Source organism: Dermacentor silvarum, chromosome 9 (genome assembly GCF_013339745.2).
Source record: "Dermacentor silvarum isolate Dsil-2018 chromosome 9, BIME_Dsil_1.4, whole genome shotgun sequence".
In the NCBI taxonomy this organism is placed as follows: Eukaryota; Metazoa; Arthropoda; class Arachnida; order Ixodida; family Ixodidae; genus Dermacentor; species Dermacentor silvarum.
This window is the reverse complement of record NC_051162.1, coordinates 130917553-130935138: the sequence shown is the minus strand read 5'-3', so window position 1 is coordinate 130935138 and position 17586 is coordinate 130917553. Positions and strand designations below refer to the sequence as shown.

At 47.9% G+C, this 17586-nt stretch overlaps 1 protein-coding gene across 1 annotated transcript in view; it reads left to right on the top strand.

Annotated features, from left to right (window-relative positions):
* Nucleotides 1-16631, top strand: part of LOC119464310 (venom metalloproteinase antarease-like TtrivMP_A) — a 41959-nt gene extending 25328 nt beyond the window's left edge. The window contains exons 10-14 of the mRNA XM_037725222.2: nucleotides 476-584; nucleotides 3190-3327; nucleotides 6084-6234; nucleotides 12678-12788; nucleotides 16376-16631. Of these exons, the coding sequence (XP_037581150.1) occupies nucleotides 476-584; nucleotides 3190-3327; nucleotides 6084-6234; nucleotides 12678-12788; nucleotides 16376-16420 (554 nt within the window). The 3' untranslated portion in view covers nucleotides 16421-16631. The remainder of the gene's footprint in view (nucleotides 1-475; nucleotides 585-3189; nucleotides 3328-6083; nucleotides 6235-12677; nucleotides 12789-16375) is intronic.
* Nucleotides 16632-17586: the final 955 nt, after the last annotated feature.

The window sequence follows — 17586 nt, the reverse complement described above, 5'->3', positions numbered from 1 at the left end:
GCCAGATGCGAAGAACGCAGCCGTGAAGAGCAGCTACAGCCTTTCTACAAGACACTGGGCTAGACGAGCGGCTTTAGAGATGCCGCAACGTATCGAACATTTAAACGCACCTTCTTATCTCATCATCGTCATCATTAATTTTGTTCTCTGTCCCTTTTTAACTAGTGCAGAATAGCAGGCCCGAGCAATCCGTAGCTCCGGCCGAACTTTTCGCCTTTTTGTAAATAAATCTAACTCTCTTTCGATTGCTAATGCGCGTGCTTTTGTTTCTACGAGCAAAGCTATTTTACGTGACAAGAGTATCAAGATCTAGAAGCTTTTTGCCAAGCAATACTGACAATGTTAGGTGCAAAAATCACGTTAGAAATAAAAAGGTGCACGCGTCGTGGTGGTGTGTCGCTATTACTCCGGGCCATGCTGAACACGTTCGTGGCCAAGTGTGTGTTTTTCTTCGTACTAATCTTTTTTTTTTCAGGTCTTTCGTACGTCGGGGGAGTCTGCACAAGAGAAAGAGTCGCACTGGGAGAAGATATTGCTCAGTCATACCGGGGAGTCTTTACGATGGCACACGAGCTTGGGCACACGTGAGTGCTAAGCATTAAATACAAACAAATATTCCCCAGTCTGGAAAAAATATATATGGGGTGTTTGTGTACACTCTAAATCTATATAGTAAGGCTTATTAAACTTGCCCATCTGAGGCGAGGGAAGCCCGACGGAGCACGCGCCCAACCCCCCTTTCCTTCCCTTTCCCTCCCCGTGACACACCAAACGACCCTGATTGGTCGGATGCCTTTCTTTTTCTTTCTTTCTTTCTTCCTTTCTTTCTTCCTTTCTTGTCCTTGGATCAGACCCGCATATCCCTTTCTTATACCCGCATATTCAATGCGGGTATGTGCCACACGTGATTTTATTATCGTTAATCGTGACCGAACTGACGAGCATGTCACGTTATTGATGCCATGACCTATCAGTCATGTTAGTAGTACATTCGTACCCTTTCATACCAATTTTGGTATATACCAAGTGAACGAGACGCGAGATTTAGATAGGTTTTCGATGGGGTTTTAGCGTATAACACCACCACCACCACCACCGCCGCCGCCGCCGCCGCCGCTGACACTTGTGAAGCAATAGAAGCTTCGCTTGAAAAATCGTCGCCCATGTTGCTGCGTATTTAAGATACAAGGCTGAACAAACCAAACTCAACATCCTCCTACGCGGTGTCTATAAACACGCCCTCGGCCTCCCCGGTTACACTAGCACTGACCTCCTCCTTCACCTAGGCGTCCATAACACACTGGAAGAACTCATCGAGGTCCAACGGCGCTCTCAGCTGGAGAGACTCTCACAGCGACGGGCCGCCACATCCTCACCTCGCTCGGTATCACCTATACCACCATCAACACCGCCATTAAACATCAGATCCCCTCCACCATACGAGCCTAGATTCACGCCGACCTATCCCCAGAAATATGCACCCCGAATACAACCGCGCACGCCGAACAGAACGTGCCACGGCTCTCACCAAAGCCCTTGCTCGCCACGACGGTGTGCGTTTCGTCGACGCCGCCGAATATCCCCACGGCACCCGCTTTGCAGCCGTCCCCACGCGTCAAGGCTCTCTCCACCATGCTATCAGCCTAGTAACCCCACACGCTGAGGAAGCTGAAGAAGTGGCCATCGCGCTAGCCACACTAGACCCAACATGCCGTGCCATTGTCTCCGACTCCCGCTCCACCGTTATCAACTACATCTACGGCCGTATCTCACACCAAGCCTTGCGCATCTTGCAACAAGCACCCCGCTCAACCGACCATCAGGGTACAATCAGCTGGTTCTCAGCTCATGTAGGCAACGTCCACCCGCACCTCCCCAACTTCAACGAGGTTACCCACGCCCTAGCGCGAGGGCTCGTTAACCGCGCGGGAGACGGGGAGGCTGCCCACACCGGTAGAGATCGCCTGAAACGCTACAATTATCTTGTGAAATCCTTCTACTTAGAGCGCAGAACTTTCCCAGGCCCACACAACAAGCTATCCCGAGCGCAGGCTACAACTTTCCGCCTGCTACAAACCAACACTTACCCCTCGTTACACCGTTACAACAAGATCTACCCAGACATTTACCCCAATCCCACGTGCCATATCGGCAAGACAGCCAGCCAAACTTCCACACATGCTTTGGGATTGTAGACAACAATACCCCGACACTATCCCACGACCCTTTCGTCGAGATGGCACGGTGCCCTGCGAAGCTCCAACCTCGACGACCGACTCTGGGCGACCCAGCAAGCCTGCGAGGCGGCGAAGGGGCAACACCTCGACGTCCCCACGTGGGAGGCCTAGGCCCAGCCATCACTTCTTGCTGGTTTCAATATAGTTTATTCAGTCAGTCAGAATTTGGTTTCAGCCCTTCTTTAGCCATTGCTGAAGCATGTATCATGTTATATTAAACTAGGCAAGCAGCTTGTAGCCCAGTTGTGCAGCACATTTTGCGAGTTCGCATTTTGCATTGCTGAATTTGCGTTTGCAATTGCGAATAATTCCGTTTGCAATTGCAGTTGCGAATTAGCGAATACCGAAGCTAGTTAAAAGCATTTAGAGCATGAGTACCCGTGTTACTTGCGTATATTGGTTTAATAAACTTCCCCTTGCTCTGTACCGTATTCTCTGCCAGCACATCGTTTCGAAATATACAATCTTATCAGGGAGGGCTATGCAGAAAGTCACGAGTTCAGTGCGTGAATGTCTACAACCTGTATTTACTAACAATCTTACCACTTTACACAATGTTGTAAGACGTTCTTCCAATCGCCCTTCTCGTCAGTACGCCGCGAGGCTTAGTAATTGCTACCTCTGCTGTATTTGGCATGAATCATGTTATCCTCTTTGTTAACTGATTATTTCGTTAATTTGGCCTTCAGTATACCAACTCTGTTTTTAATCTCCGTAATTTACCGGGCAGGCATGTTATCGCTATGTTGCAAAACTCGCTGCAGAGTATGAACAGTTATAGAGAATTTAATGCACCGCTTCAAAAAAGCTTCACTTCAGATGGGTTTCCTAAATGTGCGTTGGATCTAAATAATTCGCATGCTTACGCCCACATTCGCGCGTGCCATAGTAGACGGCAATTTGTCTAATGCAACTCACGGTTAGTGACGAACGCCGCTTCTCACAATTGCAGGCTGGGCGCCCAACACGACCCGGTCGGGCACCGCGAATGTCCGTGGTCCGCCGGAAGCCTCATGAGTTACGTGGACGGCGGCACAAACAGGTACCGGCTCACTCCCTGCAGCAAGAGGCAAATACGAAGTGTTGTCGGGTAAGCTCACCTGTTGTACACGTGCTGGCCGTATCATTTTATTTGTCTTACGTGCGAAACGACAGCGCAGTAAACCGAATGCTGACTGGTGCTTAAGAAAAAGAAAGCTCGACGCCATAGTGTGCGATTTGTTTCATTGGTGATATGTGATAGTAGCGCCGTTGCAGATTTGCAGCCCTAAATGCGGTTAGCTTTCCAAAATATCGGCACTTGTCTCCTGAGAAATAAAAAAAAAATCCTATTCATGCGACCTATGCGATCATGTTGCGAGAGTGCATAGCTGTAAGTATACTAACAACAAGGCAACATCAGACAAGGAGTAATGCTTTGTTGTTGTTGTTGTTTTTTTTTTTTTTTTTTAGTGTGTGCCCGTGTCTGATGTTTCCCTGTTGTTACTACTTTGTGCTATACACTTATGCTACGTAATCAATAATCGTAGACAAGATTGCATGGCGTGACGTCACAAGCACGCGGCAGCGCTGTCATCAGCTTAGGTGCAGGCGAAACATAACCATCCCCTTTGATTGCCATGAGCGAAGGAGATTGCAGCTGTAATCGGCACGATTAGAACTGTTTCTGGGTCTTGCTGATGATTAGGATATAGTACCTACTGTACAATTTTTGAAGTATTTGCTGCGAAAATTTCTTTAGGACGCGCCGAATGGTAAAGAACAAGCAATATACGTGAATATTTTTGTCTGTTCTTTCTGCCTGCATGCTCACTAGGCATTTTCTTCAGCTGCGCGTCGTAGCACCGTTTCTGCTTGTAGTCAGAGTTTTCCGATACTTTTACTGGTCATGAAACTTCCGCTAAAGCAGTGGAAGAATGACTGTAAGTTGCATCTGCGGTAATAGCAAATGAATTCGCACTTGTACGGAGGCCGCGAATTATGGAAATGTGCCCGTTTTATTGCAAAGATCTAATGGCAAAAAAATCTAACACCGCGCTTGAGGCACTGCATTTAGCTGATTTTAACACCGAGAGAGAGAAAGCGGCGAGGTTAACGAGATTTGAGTTTCCGGTTCACTACCGTGCGCTGGGGTGAGTGAAGTAGGGATTGGACGCTGTACTGCGGGCTCTGGCCCAGAATATGCTGTGCTGTTTCCTTGTTGACGCTGGGGCCATTCACATGTGGAACGCGTAGGCATTGGTAAACGCGTCGCCCGAATACAGCCTACAGAATAGGGTCGCATTTCTTCGGGGAAATCTTGATGGGAGTCGAACGCTTCAGGCAGGATTCAGAGAATATAATCGGGCTTGCATTAAGTGTGGTTTATTCCACTCAGACGAGGTACATTGGGGCGCAAGCATAGAGAGAATCCTTGCAGCGTCTGTCCTAATTAGCAGGATCGATAAAGATGCAAAGCGACGCGAAGCACTGTGAGTTCTGCAGCATTCGATGTTGGCAAGTGAGAGGTTTTGAACTTGAAAGTTATGTCATTTTAATCCCGAAAATAAGGAGAAAGATTCCGTGGTGGCTAATGGTTATTTCGCGAGCGTCACTCAAAGCAAGCTACCGCATAGAAAAACGCCCGTCAATCTTCCTAAATAATTAGGCCTTTAATCACACTTTCGTCCTTAGCAAAGTGTTCAATGAACCACATTTAGCAGTGATTCTAAGGGGCATCAATCTTTTGCCGAGGACTGCGGGAACTGCCGAAAAGAACAACAGAACAGCCGCGACCCCGCTGCACCTTCCCTTACGCACGCTTGCCGCCAGTGTTTGTTCGCATGACTTTGTCGTCAGTTGCCACATCATCAAATGGCCACCCAGCGCGGACTGCGCCGACAGCTGACGATGGGGATCGAGATTAAGTGCGCTTGCTCGAAACGGTTGCTCGAGAGTAAAATATTCTGGGCTGTTTGTAACAGAGGAGGTATTTTCCCCATTCGAAATCTACGCAGCGTTGACTAACCTTCGAGATGAACATAAAACGGAAATGGTTTCAATGCATTCCTAACTAGTAACCTGCTGCTAAGATGTGATATAAAAGTTCAAACTTATTATTTAAGAGCAAGGGCTCACAGTAATGTGGGGACTCGAATGGATCGACAGTCGCCGAAAAGGAAGAGTAGCGTAAACCTGGAACCAATGCTTGGACTAGAGGATCTGGCTTCGTCAGAGCACAATTACGTGTTGCCTTGACGAAAGCAAGCGACCCTGTCCAAACGCTGGCCCCAGGCTGACACTCCGCTTCTTCGACCTGTCGATAAAAAACACGCCTGGATGCAGCAATGTTTTCGTCTTTTTCTTACGTCAATTTTTCATTTGTTTCTTCTAGCACCTTTTAATCCCTTTAACCCTTTCCCCAGCTCAGGGGAGCTAGCCGGTACTTACCCTGGCTAACCTCCTTGTCTTTCTTTCCCTTTCTCTCTCTCTCTCTCTTCGTCCCGCCGACATGTAGGTGTACAACGCCTTTGTCAAAATCATACAGGCTATTCCGCGCCTTCGCCAAATGTGTCGTCTGGCTGTGCGCCGCGGTTCCCGTAGCGCTCCTGACACTACAGACCTCTGGCTGGTGATTACGAGAGTTAATTTGATTGCCCAGGGCGTTTGAGCGTTAGGGATGTCACAGGAACTCTTTTAAACTGCCTGCAGTCAGCAAGGCGGTCGGAAGCAACACAGCCTGTATACTCTTGACAAAGAGTGTACGTCACGAAAGAGAAGAGGACTATCTGTGATGCTAGAGGCTTTCGGGGATCAAATAATCTTGCCTGTCCATCAGGACTCAGCGTGTCATCTTGTTTCCTGCAGGAAACTGCCACCATGGTGCATAATGGAAACGTCGAGAAGAAACCTGATGGGGCACCCAGGCCTCTTACCGGGCCATATGATATCCGCAGATGCATTCTGCAAGCTGTACTTAAGAAGGAAAACAAACGCACAGGAACAGTACACTAAGATGGTGAGCTATATTTCTAAGAGTCCATTACCAAGTCACGATCTTTGTGAACGAGGTTCTCTATGTCGGTATAGGCCCACTTGCAGTGTACATTGAAATAGAGAAATGCCGCCGCGTAGCCAAAATCAAGACGCAGATGTAGCTGCGGATACCACTTAATTCCACACGTCTGCTCAGAGCCTACTGCTTTAGCTTGTTTGACGTGCGTCATCGTTTCCTTGGTTGCGTTGCGGCTCAAGGTAGCGTTTGGGCAAGGAATCCACCTAGCCCATTGATGAGTACGTCCGGTAGTAGGAACGAAGGAAAAGGGGTTTATTTTACCAGCGCCGCTGATTTTACATCGTTTACACTGGCTCCAGATACAGAAGCCCACTCCATGTAGGAGCATATTAAACGTCTGAGCTCACATCAGGACACGTCAGCACTCCCCTCACTGCACAACAGGTCCCCGCTTTTAAAGTAGCCGTCTTCCCTAGGAGACTAAATTAGGGAATCTGACGATTGTATCTCTGCCAATCACAATCGTCAAATCGGTCGCAAAATCCATCCCAGAACGTCGCACCATTCCGCCGGATCCGCCTCTGGTGTTGCACCCACGCCCCCGCGTACGTTGCAACCACGTGCAGTCGGGGAAACAGAGGCCGACGCGAATCTCGCGGTAGTGGTCGACGCTGGCCCTTTCATCAATTTGTGGGCTCTCCGTGACGTTCAGCCTGTTAGGGTCAGGTTCAATGGCCGCTTCCGTGGAGGGCGGTGGTGAGCGACGCGCAGACAAAGGAGCTCACTTCGAGTGCGCACGCTGATGAAAGGACGGCGTCGTGGGAAACATCCAAGGAATGCTCACCGCCGTATTGAGACGTAACATTTGTCTCCCGCACCAGGTTTCTCTTCCTCATTTTTACTTTTAAACGAAGCTTTATTGGCTCACTTGTGTGGGGGTCGGTGTACGCGGAAAACTATCATCATCAGCATTGGCTCGAGCGTCGTCGTCTTCTTCCGCAGCTGGCTCGTTGGCGCCCCTGACGTTGCGCTCATGCTCGTGCTCGGCACGCGCTCGTGCCACTGCTCCCACGTTAGTTTTCTTCGTATTCTGCCACAGCTGGCGCCATTGCCGCTCATCATTCCAGCGTTAACTTCTCTTCTGTCTTCGTAATTTGGAGGCCACGTTTACGGGGGTTTGAGCCATTGCTTAAGGGGGGAGGAGCCATTTATTGTCTTACGCGACGGACAAATTTGAATTTGAAGCAATTTAATTTTGAAGAATCGCAAGCGGCAATGGGCGGGCGAATGCTGCTAACCACGCCGCCGCGCAAACTCGAGACATCGAACGCAAGCGACAGCAGCGACTAGCAGAGAATCGTACAACGCAATGGAAGGAAAAGTAGTAGGTCAGGTGCACACACGCCAAGCTTCGCTTACCCCCATTTTCTGGACAGGGGTAGGGCTGGTGATCTTTTTTTCTGATTCTCATCTGTTCGTTTTCTTATTCCGAAATTTCAAGACAATAGCTGAAAGGGAACATTTCGTATCTACAAGAAAGTTGCACAGAGCTATAGAAAGAAAACTCATGCGAGTCGTCCAGAAGGCTTCGTGTTTGAGAAAAATATTCATCCTGCCCACCTCCCATCTCCTGCCCACTTGACGACCCTTAATTACGAATTCAGATAAGAGAGGAATATGCAACGCAAAGTAATCCGAATAATTCTGAAGCCTTGCACTCATCGTCCTAGGCCGGTATTTTGTAGCGATGCCTTTCCGATGCTAATGCCTTTTCGCGCTGGTCAGTGGTCGGAGCGATGGTCCGCTCACGTTATCAATGGAATCAGCTGGCCGTGAGCGGTGGATGATAAGACGAGCATATAATAAAGCATAACGCATCGCTAAAAAGTACCGGCCCTACACGCAACATCCACTGCCATTAAAGCAGACAGCGTCTATTTTGCTAGCCTCTGTCTTCTATACCTATGTGCCATTTTCTGGCGTAGGTGTCGAAGTACATATTGCCTCTCCCAGACCGAACTCCGTCTTCAAGCCTAGCACGAAGTTCGGTCGAGCTGACTCCTGTTCACGTACGAACAATCCGCGACTTGAAGGACTATCACCTGAGTACGAGTCTCCAACTAGCCGCGCTGGGCCGGTATTCTGTAGCGATGCCTTATTCTATACTAGTCTTATCATCCACCGCTCACGGCCGGCTGATCCCGTTGATAACGTGTGCGGACCATCGCTCTGACCACTGAGCAAGCGCGATAAGCGTGAAAAGGCATTAGCATCGGAAAGGCATCGCTACAAAATACCGGCCCTGGATTCTCCGCTCGCGCAGAGTCCAGTCCGACCATGGATGGGCACGTCAGCTCCTTCTTTCACAACTGCGCCAACCGAGGTTGTCCTTAACCCCGAATGTTCGAATTCTTCTCGATAAGTAAGCGCATGTCTCCGACTTCCAATGGCTGAACTCCGGAGCGCAAGCTGCACAACGCCCACTCTGCCCTGCTTTGAAAACCATGAGGTCGCTCTATCGTCGTGTTACGAATTCCGACAGCAGCCGATCAGCACCTGTGCAAGTCTGAACCACAAGGAGCGGGCTGAGTCTGCAATTCAGGCGAGGGTACAGCGGCCGAACGAACGCGTCGCAATGTTTATAGGAGTCAATCAGTCAAAAACTTTATTTAAAGGTCCTGCGACTTTGTGGGACGGGCAAATGTTCCCTCCTAGGTGACTAGCTAGAAGTTATTGAGTCTTGAAGGCTTCCTCGGCGCGCTGGACAGCCCAAAGTTGATCCTCAAGGGCAGAGCTGAGCAACACAGTCTACCAGCGCACGCGGAGGTGATCGAGAGAGGCTGCATCCCCATTATTGTTTGTTATGCCTCGACATTCCCATAGCATATGTCCAAGATTGGCTCTGGAACTCCAGTTTTTGCATTTATCTGTCTTGCACATGTCTGCGTAAATGAGGTGTGAGATCGCCGGGTTCGGATAAGTTCTGGTCTGTAACTGCCGCCATTCGACAGACTGCTTTTGCTGAGCTTTTGGTGAGGCTGTGGGAAAATGCACCTTTGCAATTTGTAGTGTTGTGTGAGGTCATTAAATCTGGTCATACGATCCTCCCATTCCCACTCCTCTCCATCCTCGTTCTCAAGAGAGGCTAAGGTGCCGGCCCTATTATCGGACGTGACTCGGTCTGTAAGCCCTCGAGCCACGTCATGCGCCGTCTTATTATTGCTGTCTCCTTGGCGAGGTGGAGGTATGAGCGTGTGTCCATAATCAATAAACATTCCTTTCTTGACTTTTGTTACCTGCCATCAGGATTTGTAGTGGTTCAGCGAAATTTTGTACTGCCGCCTGAGAGCCACTGACTATTACGTCCGCTTCGGTCTGTGATACTGCTAGCTCAATAGCTATCTCCTCCGCAGTCTCGATTTTTGCTGTGCTTGCCGTAACGCTTATTTTGCACTTCTTTTCGTGATCAATTACGACGGCTTTAAAGCCGCGGCTGTGCTTGTACCTAGCAGAGTCTACAAATACTGCGTCCTTACTATTCCAAGATTTATTTTGTATGTCCATTGCTCTGCTTTCTCTTCTACCTTTATGGTATACGAGGTGCATGTTCTTTGGTAAGTGGGGAACGGTTATCGTATCACTGACACCATTCGGGATGTCCACTTTGGTTCCGTGTTGAGTATGGTACCCAATACCTAGTCTTTCTAGTATGTATCTTCCTGCCTTGGTCTTAGAAAGGCTTTCGTAATGCGCTATACGCTGCGCCTCTATGAGCTCGTCCATTGTGTTGTGCAGGCCTAATTCTAATAGCCTGTCGGTACTAGTGCTGATCGGTAGTCCTACGGCTTGTTTATAAATTTTCCTAATTAGGCATACTAATTTGATCTTTTCTGCAGCGTACAATCTAAGGTAGGGTGCGACGTATACGATCCTTCTGATAACGAACGCCTGTGCCAGTCTGATCATGTTTCCTTCCTTCATTCCACTGTGTCTATTGGCTATCCTTTTGATCAACCTCATAACTTGAGATACTGTACCTTCCAACTTTCTGATGGTTTCGCCATTGTTGCCTTCTGCTTCAATGAGAAGTCCCAAAACTCTGATTTTATCAACCTTAGGTATGGGTTCACCATCGGCAGTCTTCAATTGTATGTCCGTTTCTAGATTGTCTGCCCCGCTGTAGCTGTTTGGTTTACGGCCCCTGCGAGTAGGCCTGTACAATAATAATTCTGATTTTTCCGCCGAGCAAACCAATCCGGTTTCCTCTAGGTATTGTTCGACTGTTTCAATCGCGCTTTGGAGTGTCTGTTCTATCTGCCCATCATTACCCTTCTTTACCCATAGGGTAATGTCATCGGCATACATAGTGGGGTTGAGGCCCTCAATTTCCCGTAGTTTCGCTGGTAATCCGATTAATGTCAGATTAAACAGCATCGGCGATATCATTGACCCCTGTGGTGTGACGGTGCTACCAATCTCAATCTCTTCCGAGAGGAGGTCCCCCATGGTGATCTTTGCCTTTCTGCCGGTTAGGAAGTCACGAACATAATTGTATGTTCTCCTTCCTAATCCTAGCTCTTCAAGGCTGCTGAGCATTGTCTGATGTGTTGCACTATCAAAAGCTTTCTTTAACTCTAAGCCGCGAATGGCTCTAGTGGATCCGCCTGGGTTGTCTATGATTTGGTGCTTAAGCTGGAGCATGGCATCCTGCGTGGAAAGATTCCTTCTGAAACCCAGCATCGTGGAGGGAAGCAGGTCCCTGTCCTCAAGATAGTTGGTTAGTCTCGCTAGGACCGCATGCTCCATGAGCTTTCCAACGCAAGATGTGAGAGATATGGGTCTCATATTCTCCAGCTGTAAGCGCCTGCCTGGCTTAGGTATTAAGATGACGTGTGTCATCTTCCATTGTTGTGGTATTTTGCCGTTTTTCCAGCATTCATTGAAATATTGTCAATTTTGTTATAGACTCATCATCTAGGTTCCTGAGTATCTTATTTGTGATTCCGTCTGGTCCGGGTGCTGATTCAGTGTTAAGTTTTTGCGAGACGGCCCTTACTTCTGCTTCACTAATTTCCCTGTCAAGTTCGTTGTTGACTACTCCTGTATAGTCTGGGTGTATAACTGGTCTAGCCTGAGAGATATATTTCTCCGTAACCTTCAGGACCTAAATAAATGTTACCACCACCACCACCACCACCCGTATAAAGTCTTGTTCTGAACCTCCATGGGCATGAATTACCTTGTTAATATTTTGCTTGTATACCGCCTTAGTTTCCTCTGGGTGTAGCAGGTACCCGACAAGGTTCCATGTCTTTGCTGGCCCTAATTGATTATCCATGTTACTACACGTCTCCTCCCATTACTGCTTACATAGCTGTTGTGCATGCTGCTCTATGTCTCTGTTTAATCTGGCTATCCTCCTTCTGATTGCCCGGTTGTCTCTCTGACTCCTCCATCTCCTTTGCCGCCCTTCCTTAGCCTCCCACATGTGCAGGAGCCTACTGTCTATGACTTCTGTGCTTCTGGTGGAACTATTTGTGTAGCCGCGGTTACGTCTTTCGTTAACTGTTCAGTCCATTCTGCGATGTTTTTAATTTCCCCGCTGGTATCCTCTCTAACGTTCCGGAATTTATCCCAGTCGACAATTTTGAGCTTCTTGCCTTTTTATTTGCGCGGTCCCGCCCTGGCTGTTATTTCTATTATACTGTGGTCGCTACCCAGATCATGCTGTGTATTTATCCACTGCGTGTCCCTTATGTTTTCTTTTTTTTTTTTTTTTTTTTGAAAGGAAGGTCTGGTGTCGTGTCGACGGAAACACTGGTGCCTTTCCGGGTGGGAGCCGAAGGACCGGTTACGAGGGTTAGGTCCTCCTGTTGCGCGTCTAGCCAGAGGTTTCGGCCTTTGGGACTCTAGAATTTATAGCCCCATGCCACGTGTTGAGCATTGAAGTCTCCCCCGATTACCACCGCCCGATTACCCACTATGGTAGCGTTTTACGAAATAGTATTCGGAATCAGCAGATAGCCTCTTTATCCTCAATGTTTGTAGGAGCTGATATTTTTATATCAATATCAAATGCGTTGCATGCAGAAAGGTGCTTACTTCTGATATCTTGCTCGAAGTCACTTTGACGGTGTAATACAATGGAGTGGGGCCATTTGAAACGCTTGCTGTATTCGGGTACAGTCACTCTCTTCCCTTTGTATTCTAGTGCCAGTTAGACAGTATCGTTGTTTGCCATTATTTTTTTTCTGGTTAACATACCTGCCTTTTTCCCTTTCTTTTCTGTTGCTGAATAATTATTTATTCTTTCTTTTTATTCTTTATCGACCCTTTTGGACCTCTCATGGCATGTGAGAGGAATGAATCTTATCGTTTGAACTGTATTGCCTTCTGACAAACGCTCACCCTTTATTTTGCTACGTGTACTCTCTCCCCGCATCCAGACCCATGAGTACAGCAGAAAATGTAAGATGCAATGCTGCTACGTAACAGGTCGTCTAACGTGGTGCTACGAAGTCGATATATTGGACGGCATGCCATGCGGTAAAGAAAGCGTAAGTACCTTGATTTTTTTGTCAAGTGATCAAATCCTTTCTAGAACCACACTGGGACGTTAAAATAGAATTGATTATCATCAGGAAACACTGCCGTCAGCTTATCTGCGGAACAAGGGACTGTGCTTTTACGTCCCATTTCATTTTTTTTTTTGTTTTGTTTTTATCGTGCGTCGCTCCAAGTGGCTGATCTTGGCGATAATGACGGTGTGGTGCCATGCGAGCCACTGACGAGATGAATGAAAAACAAAATTGTTCGCTAAAAACGCGGTCTCAGGTGGCAATCCACACCAGCAGACAGATATTTATGCACACAGCTATCGAATGGTGTGGCGAAAAAAAAAAGGCACGCATTACGCCTGTTTTAATTCACTTAATTTGCAATACCTTGAAAAAGAAACAGTCGGTTTGATAGAGGCTAGTGCTATAGGATATTTACATGCGGAAGGGCCCAGGCCTGCAACTCGGCGGCTGCGAGGCCAAAACCACCTTATGAGTAACACGCCGAGTAACAACACGCTGAAATCGGTCTATATCCGACAACACAAGATTCAAAATGTCGGCTCGAGAACGTTGCCACCCTCGCCAAAGGGCAAGTCTCTGTACGCGGTCACAGCAGCAGGGCAAAACACTCTGCGACGCGAGGACCACAGCCGTTACGTGACAAGTATACAGCTGCTCGCAGAGAACTGCCATTCGCTACTCGGCAGTCCATGGCTAACATTTCAAGACAAAAATGTATGGTTAAGGCTCATTCATGCTAGGCCGAAACGACACAGATTTTGGTCTGCCGACTGTTGGCGACAGCGTGTTCCTTCCTTTAAACCGTTGGCTACAGCATTTTCCGTGCTGTAAACTGCTGTCGCCGACAGACGGCAAACCATAATGGCTGTTCTGTCGGCATGGCGTGAATGAGCCTTTAGAAAACATGAGTCTGCGGCAAAATACGCTCAAGCCGGGTTCCATAACTAGCGGCAAGTTAAAATCGTTCGCGCCGCACACAAGGACCGCTGCTATTCACAAGTCATCTTACCTGTGTGGTTCAGCCCTGGGGTGGTATTCTCCGACGATCACTTTCGGAAACATCTCGACTTTCGCGACATTCTGCGTAACCAGCGCCGGACCCATTGGCGTCTTCAAGTAGCAGCATTCTAGGCACTTGCCAGGCACGCTGTCTTAACACCGTGCCAAGAACGCCGTCGCCCATCCATGCCGACGAGTACGCTGTTGTTACGTGAAATCTCGCGAAAGCATCCACGAAAGTTATCGCCCGAGAATGCTGTCACGGGAGCCTTCCTGCTGTGCCGGAGTCGGATTGGTCTTACGGACACGTCCCTCGATGCGTATACATACATCGACGCCACCGGTCGCAGGCCGCCGAGATAAGGAAGATCTGTGAGCAGAGCCGCAGAGCCCGTGACGACGCCAACGCTGACTCATGGTGGCTCGCTCAGTTCTTATGAATTATAGCTAGTCACGCGGACGCGCGTAAGCGTGCATCACGCGACGTGCACGCAAGCCATAACCAGTGCAGCTTTCGGCAGCAGCCGTATTAGCATGTATTATAGCCGTACGCGAACGCACTGGTCACGGTGCGCACAACATGCAGGAGCATGTTTACACGCACGGCGCGCGACCAAAGGCGCATTCACCTTTTAGGCTCCGATTTTGTAGCGATGCCTTATGACTTATTCTATACTAGTCTTATCATCCACCGCTCACGGCCGGCTGATCCCGTTGATAACGCGAGCGGACCGTCGCTCTGACCACTGACAAAGCTCGATAAGCGCGAAAAGGCATTACTACCGGAAAGGCATCGCTACAACATACCGGCCCTGGACCTTACAGTACATGCAGTCTTGGTGCAATCTAGACTGGCTTGTGCTTGTGCTAGTGGACCCTTGGTATTAAAATTTGCGACACACAGAAGATGGCTGCAAGCTAGGCAGCAAAACTGACAATTCTCCCATCTCTAAGCGCTTACAGTCCTTCGTGCGAGCCAATATAGCTTTGAGAGATCTTTATTGTGTATAATAGTAAGGTTACAAATGGAGATTATACAAACATACAGAGGGAGGTCCCATAGTCAACAGACTGCACAGGGGACCTCCCGTTAGAAATGAGTAAGATATGTAAATACAAAGCAGCTATATGCAAACATACAAAACACCGTATTAAATGAGTCGCTAGCTAACATCGTAAAATATTTTAATTACACAAAGTAGTTATTAATAAAACGGTAATAATGAAATGATTACATTGAGTGCAAAAATTTACGGAGGCTTGATTTGAATGTGTAAAAATGAAAGATTATCTTAATATGACACGGTAATGAGTTCCAGAATTGTGTGGCTGAAAAACTGGTAGTAAATTTACCATAATTAGTTCTAGCACTTGGTAATAGATAGCTGTTGGTAGAAGCGAATCGGGTAGACGTGGAGTGAGGATACTGGCTGTTAGTAATTATCGGGAACGGGAGCTTTCCGTTAACAGATTTATGGACAAGTATTCCAAGTGAGTATTTGTTTAGTTTCTGGACCGATAAAATGCCATTAGAACTGAGCAATGGAGATGTTTCTGATGTGTAGCTGCTAGGCGTGATGATGCGAATTGCTTGATTTTAGGTATGCTGCAGTGGGGATAATTGAGCGGGATACGTGTTCCCCCACGATGATATGCAATAATTAATACACGTATGAATGAAAGCGTAGTAAAGAGAGATGAGTGTCTTCACATTAAAGAAATTGCGAACTTTAATTAATATTCTAATTCCATAAGCTGCCTTCTTGGTTAAGGATAAAACATGCTTATCAAATTTTAGGTGTTTATCTAATGTGACGCCAAGAAACCCTACACTGTCAGTAGGATAAAGTATGCTGGTAGCAAAGGTTAGCGATCGAGACCCCGAAATTAGCTTTTGCTTAGCTGAGAAAATGACGAAGCCAGATTTTGTAGTATTAATGTGTAATCTGTCTAGTCGGCACCAGGTTACAATGTTTGCCGCGTCGTGGTTAAGCTTGCACATTAATAAATCAAGGTTTTTGACCGCGTCCGCGGCGGGTGCCCAGACCCATTAAAATACGCCGGACGCAAATCTGATTGATTTGATAATAAAGTTTACGTTCTTCTTCTTCTTGTCTGAGGAGAAGATAGTAGTGTCGTCGGCGTCAAAGATACATTCAGATGACTATAGGCACTGTGAGAGATCATTAATATATATTAAAAAGCTCCGCACACTTTGCCTGATGCCGGACTCTATGAACGCCGGTGACCTGTGTCGAGGCTTCTCGTAAAACCAAGAGTGATTTCACGCAGTTCCAGTATGCAAGTGGAAATCAATTTGACACACCGTACTGAGTAAATAACCTAATGCTTTCAATATGGCTAAATAAACACTTGCGCACGCCGGGCTAAGATTCCCAGTGTGAGGCAACGTTAGCTTAACGAGAGTAAAATAATTTTATAAGCACAATACTTGGCTAACGTTGTCTGGCGACCCATAAGTTAGGCAAGACTTTACAAACTTTATTTTGTTTTACCCGGCATTGAAAACAACCAAAAATACAAGCGTACCCTTTCTTTCGCAGACATGCATAAAGGGGGTCTGCAGGAGGCAGCACCCGTGGCCTTGAATCGCAGCATTCAAGACAACATGGAGCCAGGACACGAGTACACGAAGAGAGACGAAATCCATACCTCAAGAGATGTTTGCGTTTATGTCCTTTTCTTGTACTAATTTTAACTGTGAAAACGCACAGATGCTGCAGCACCATAACTGCTTCATCTCAGCATTTGTAACTTTCGTGCTAAAACACGTCAATAAAACCAAATTAAAGCAAAAACAGAAACATTACTGCGGGCCACCTCTTATAGAAACTGTGACGGGGATCAACCGTTCTACTTGAGAGACACCATGGGGAAGGGATAGAAAAAAATTGGCTGCACTAAGTTTTGATATGTTGAGGTTTCTCCTTGTTTGCCGCTCAACAGTGGGCATGAAGGAAGGAAAGAAGAAGATAGAATTACCAAACCAAACTGAAGCGAAGAACATACGGCCCAGCATGTGATAATGTCGCGGTAGGTTTTAATTTCTTTTGAATGGACAACGTGGGCAGTAGCAACGTGCAGCTGCCGCATTCTGACGTTGGAACGAAGACGTAGACGTATGTGTTGCAATAAACCACCGCAGTAGCACAATTAAGCAAGTCGGGATAAAATGTGCACATAGTGGTTTTATTGCGATAGCAATTAAATGGACACTCCAGGCGCATTTCTGCCGTCGCCGTGGTCGTCGCCGTTAGGTTCCGTATAAAGTCTAAGGGCGATAAAATCACCGCCGCGCGCCGTATGCTCTATGTGCGAGTGAAAAAGTGCGAGGGTGAGCCGGTGATCGCGGCTCAATCTCGCGCACACGAGAGAGGGAAGCGGGAAGGAAGCGTGCCGTCTTCCGTTGCGCGCAAAGCTCTGGGGAGGGACGGATAGGAGGGGAGGGGCGTTCTACTCCTGGCGGCCCTGGCGGCCGCGCAGATGGCTTTCAAGATACAGCGGCCAGGGCGGGTGCGCGCGATCGGCCGGGCCGCCCGGAGTAGAACATCCCCCCCCCCTTCCCTACCCTCACCCCGGAGCGTGCACGCGACAGAAGAAGACACGCTTCCTTCTTGCTTCCGTTCCTTGCGTGCGCGAGACTGAGCCGCGATCGACGGCTCACCCTCGCACGCTTTCACTCGCCCATATGGCATACGACACGCGGCGACGATTGTATCGCTCTTAGACTTTATACGGAACCTCACGGCGACGG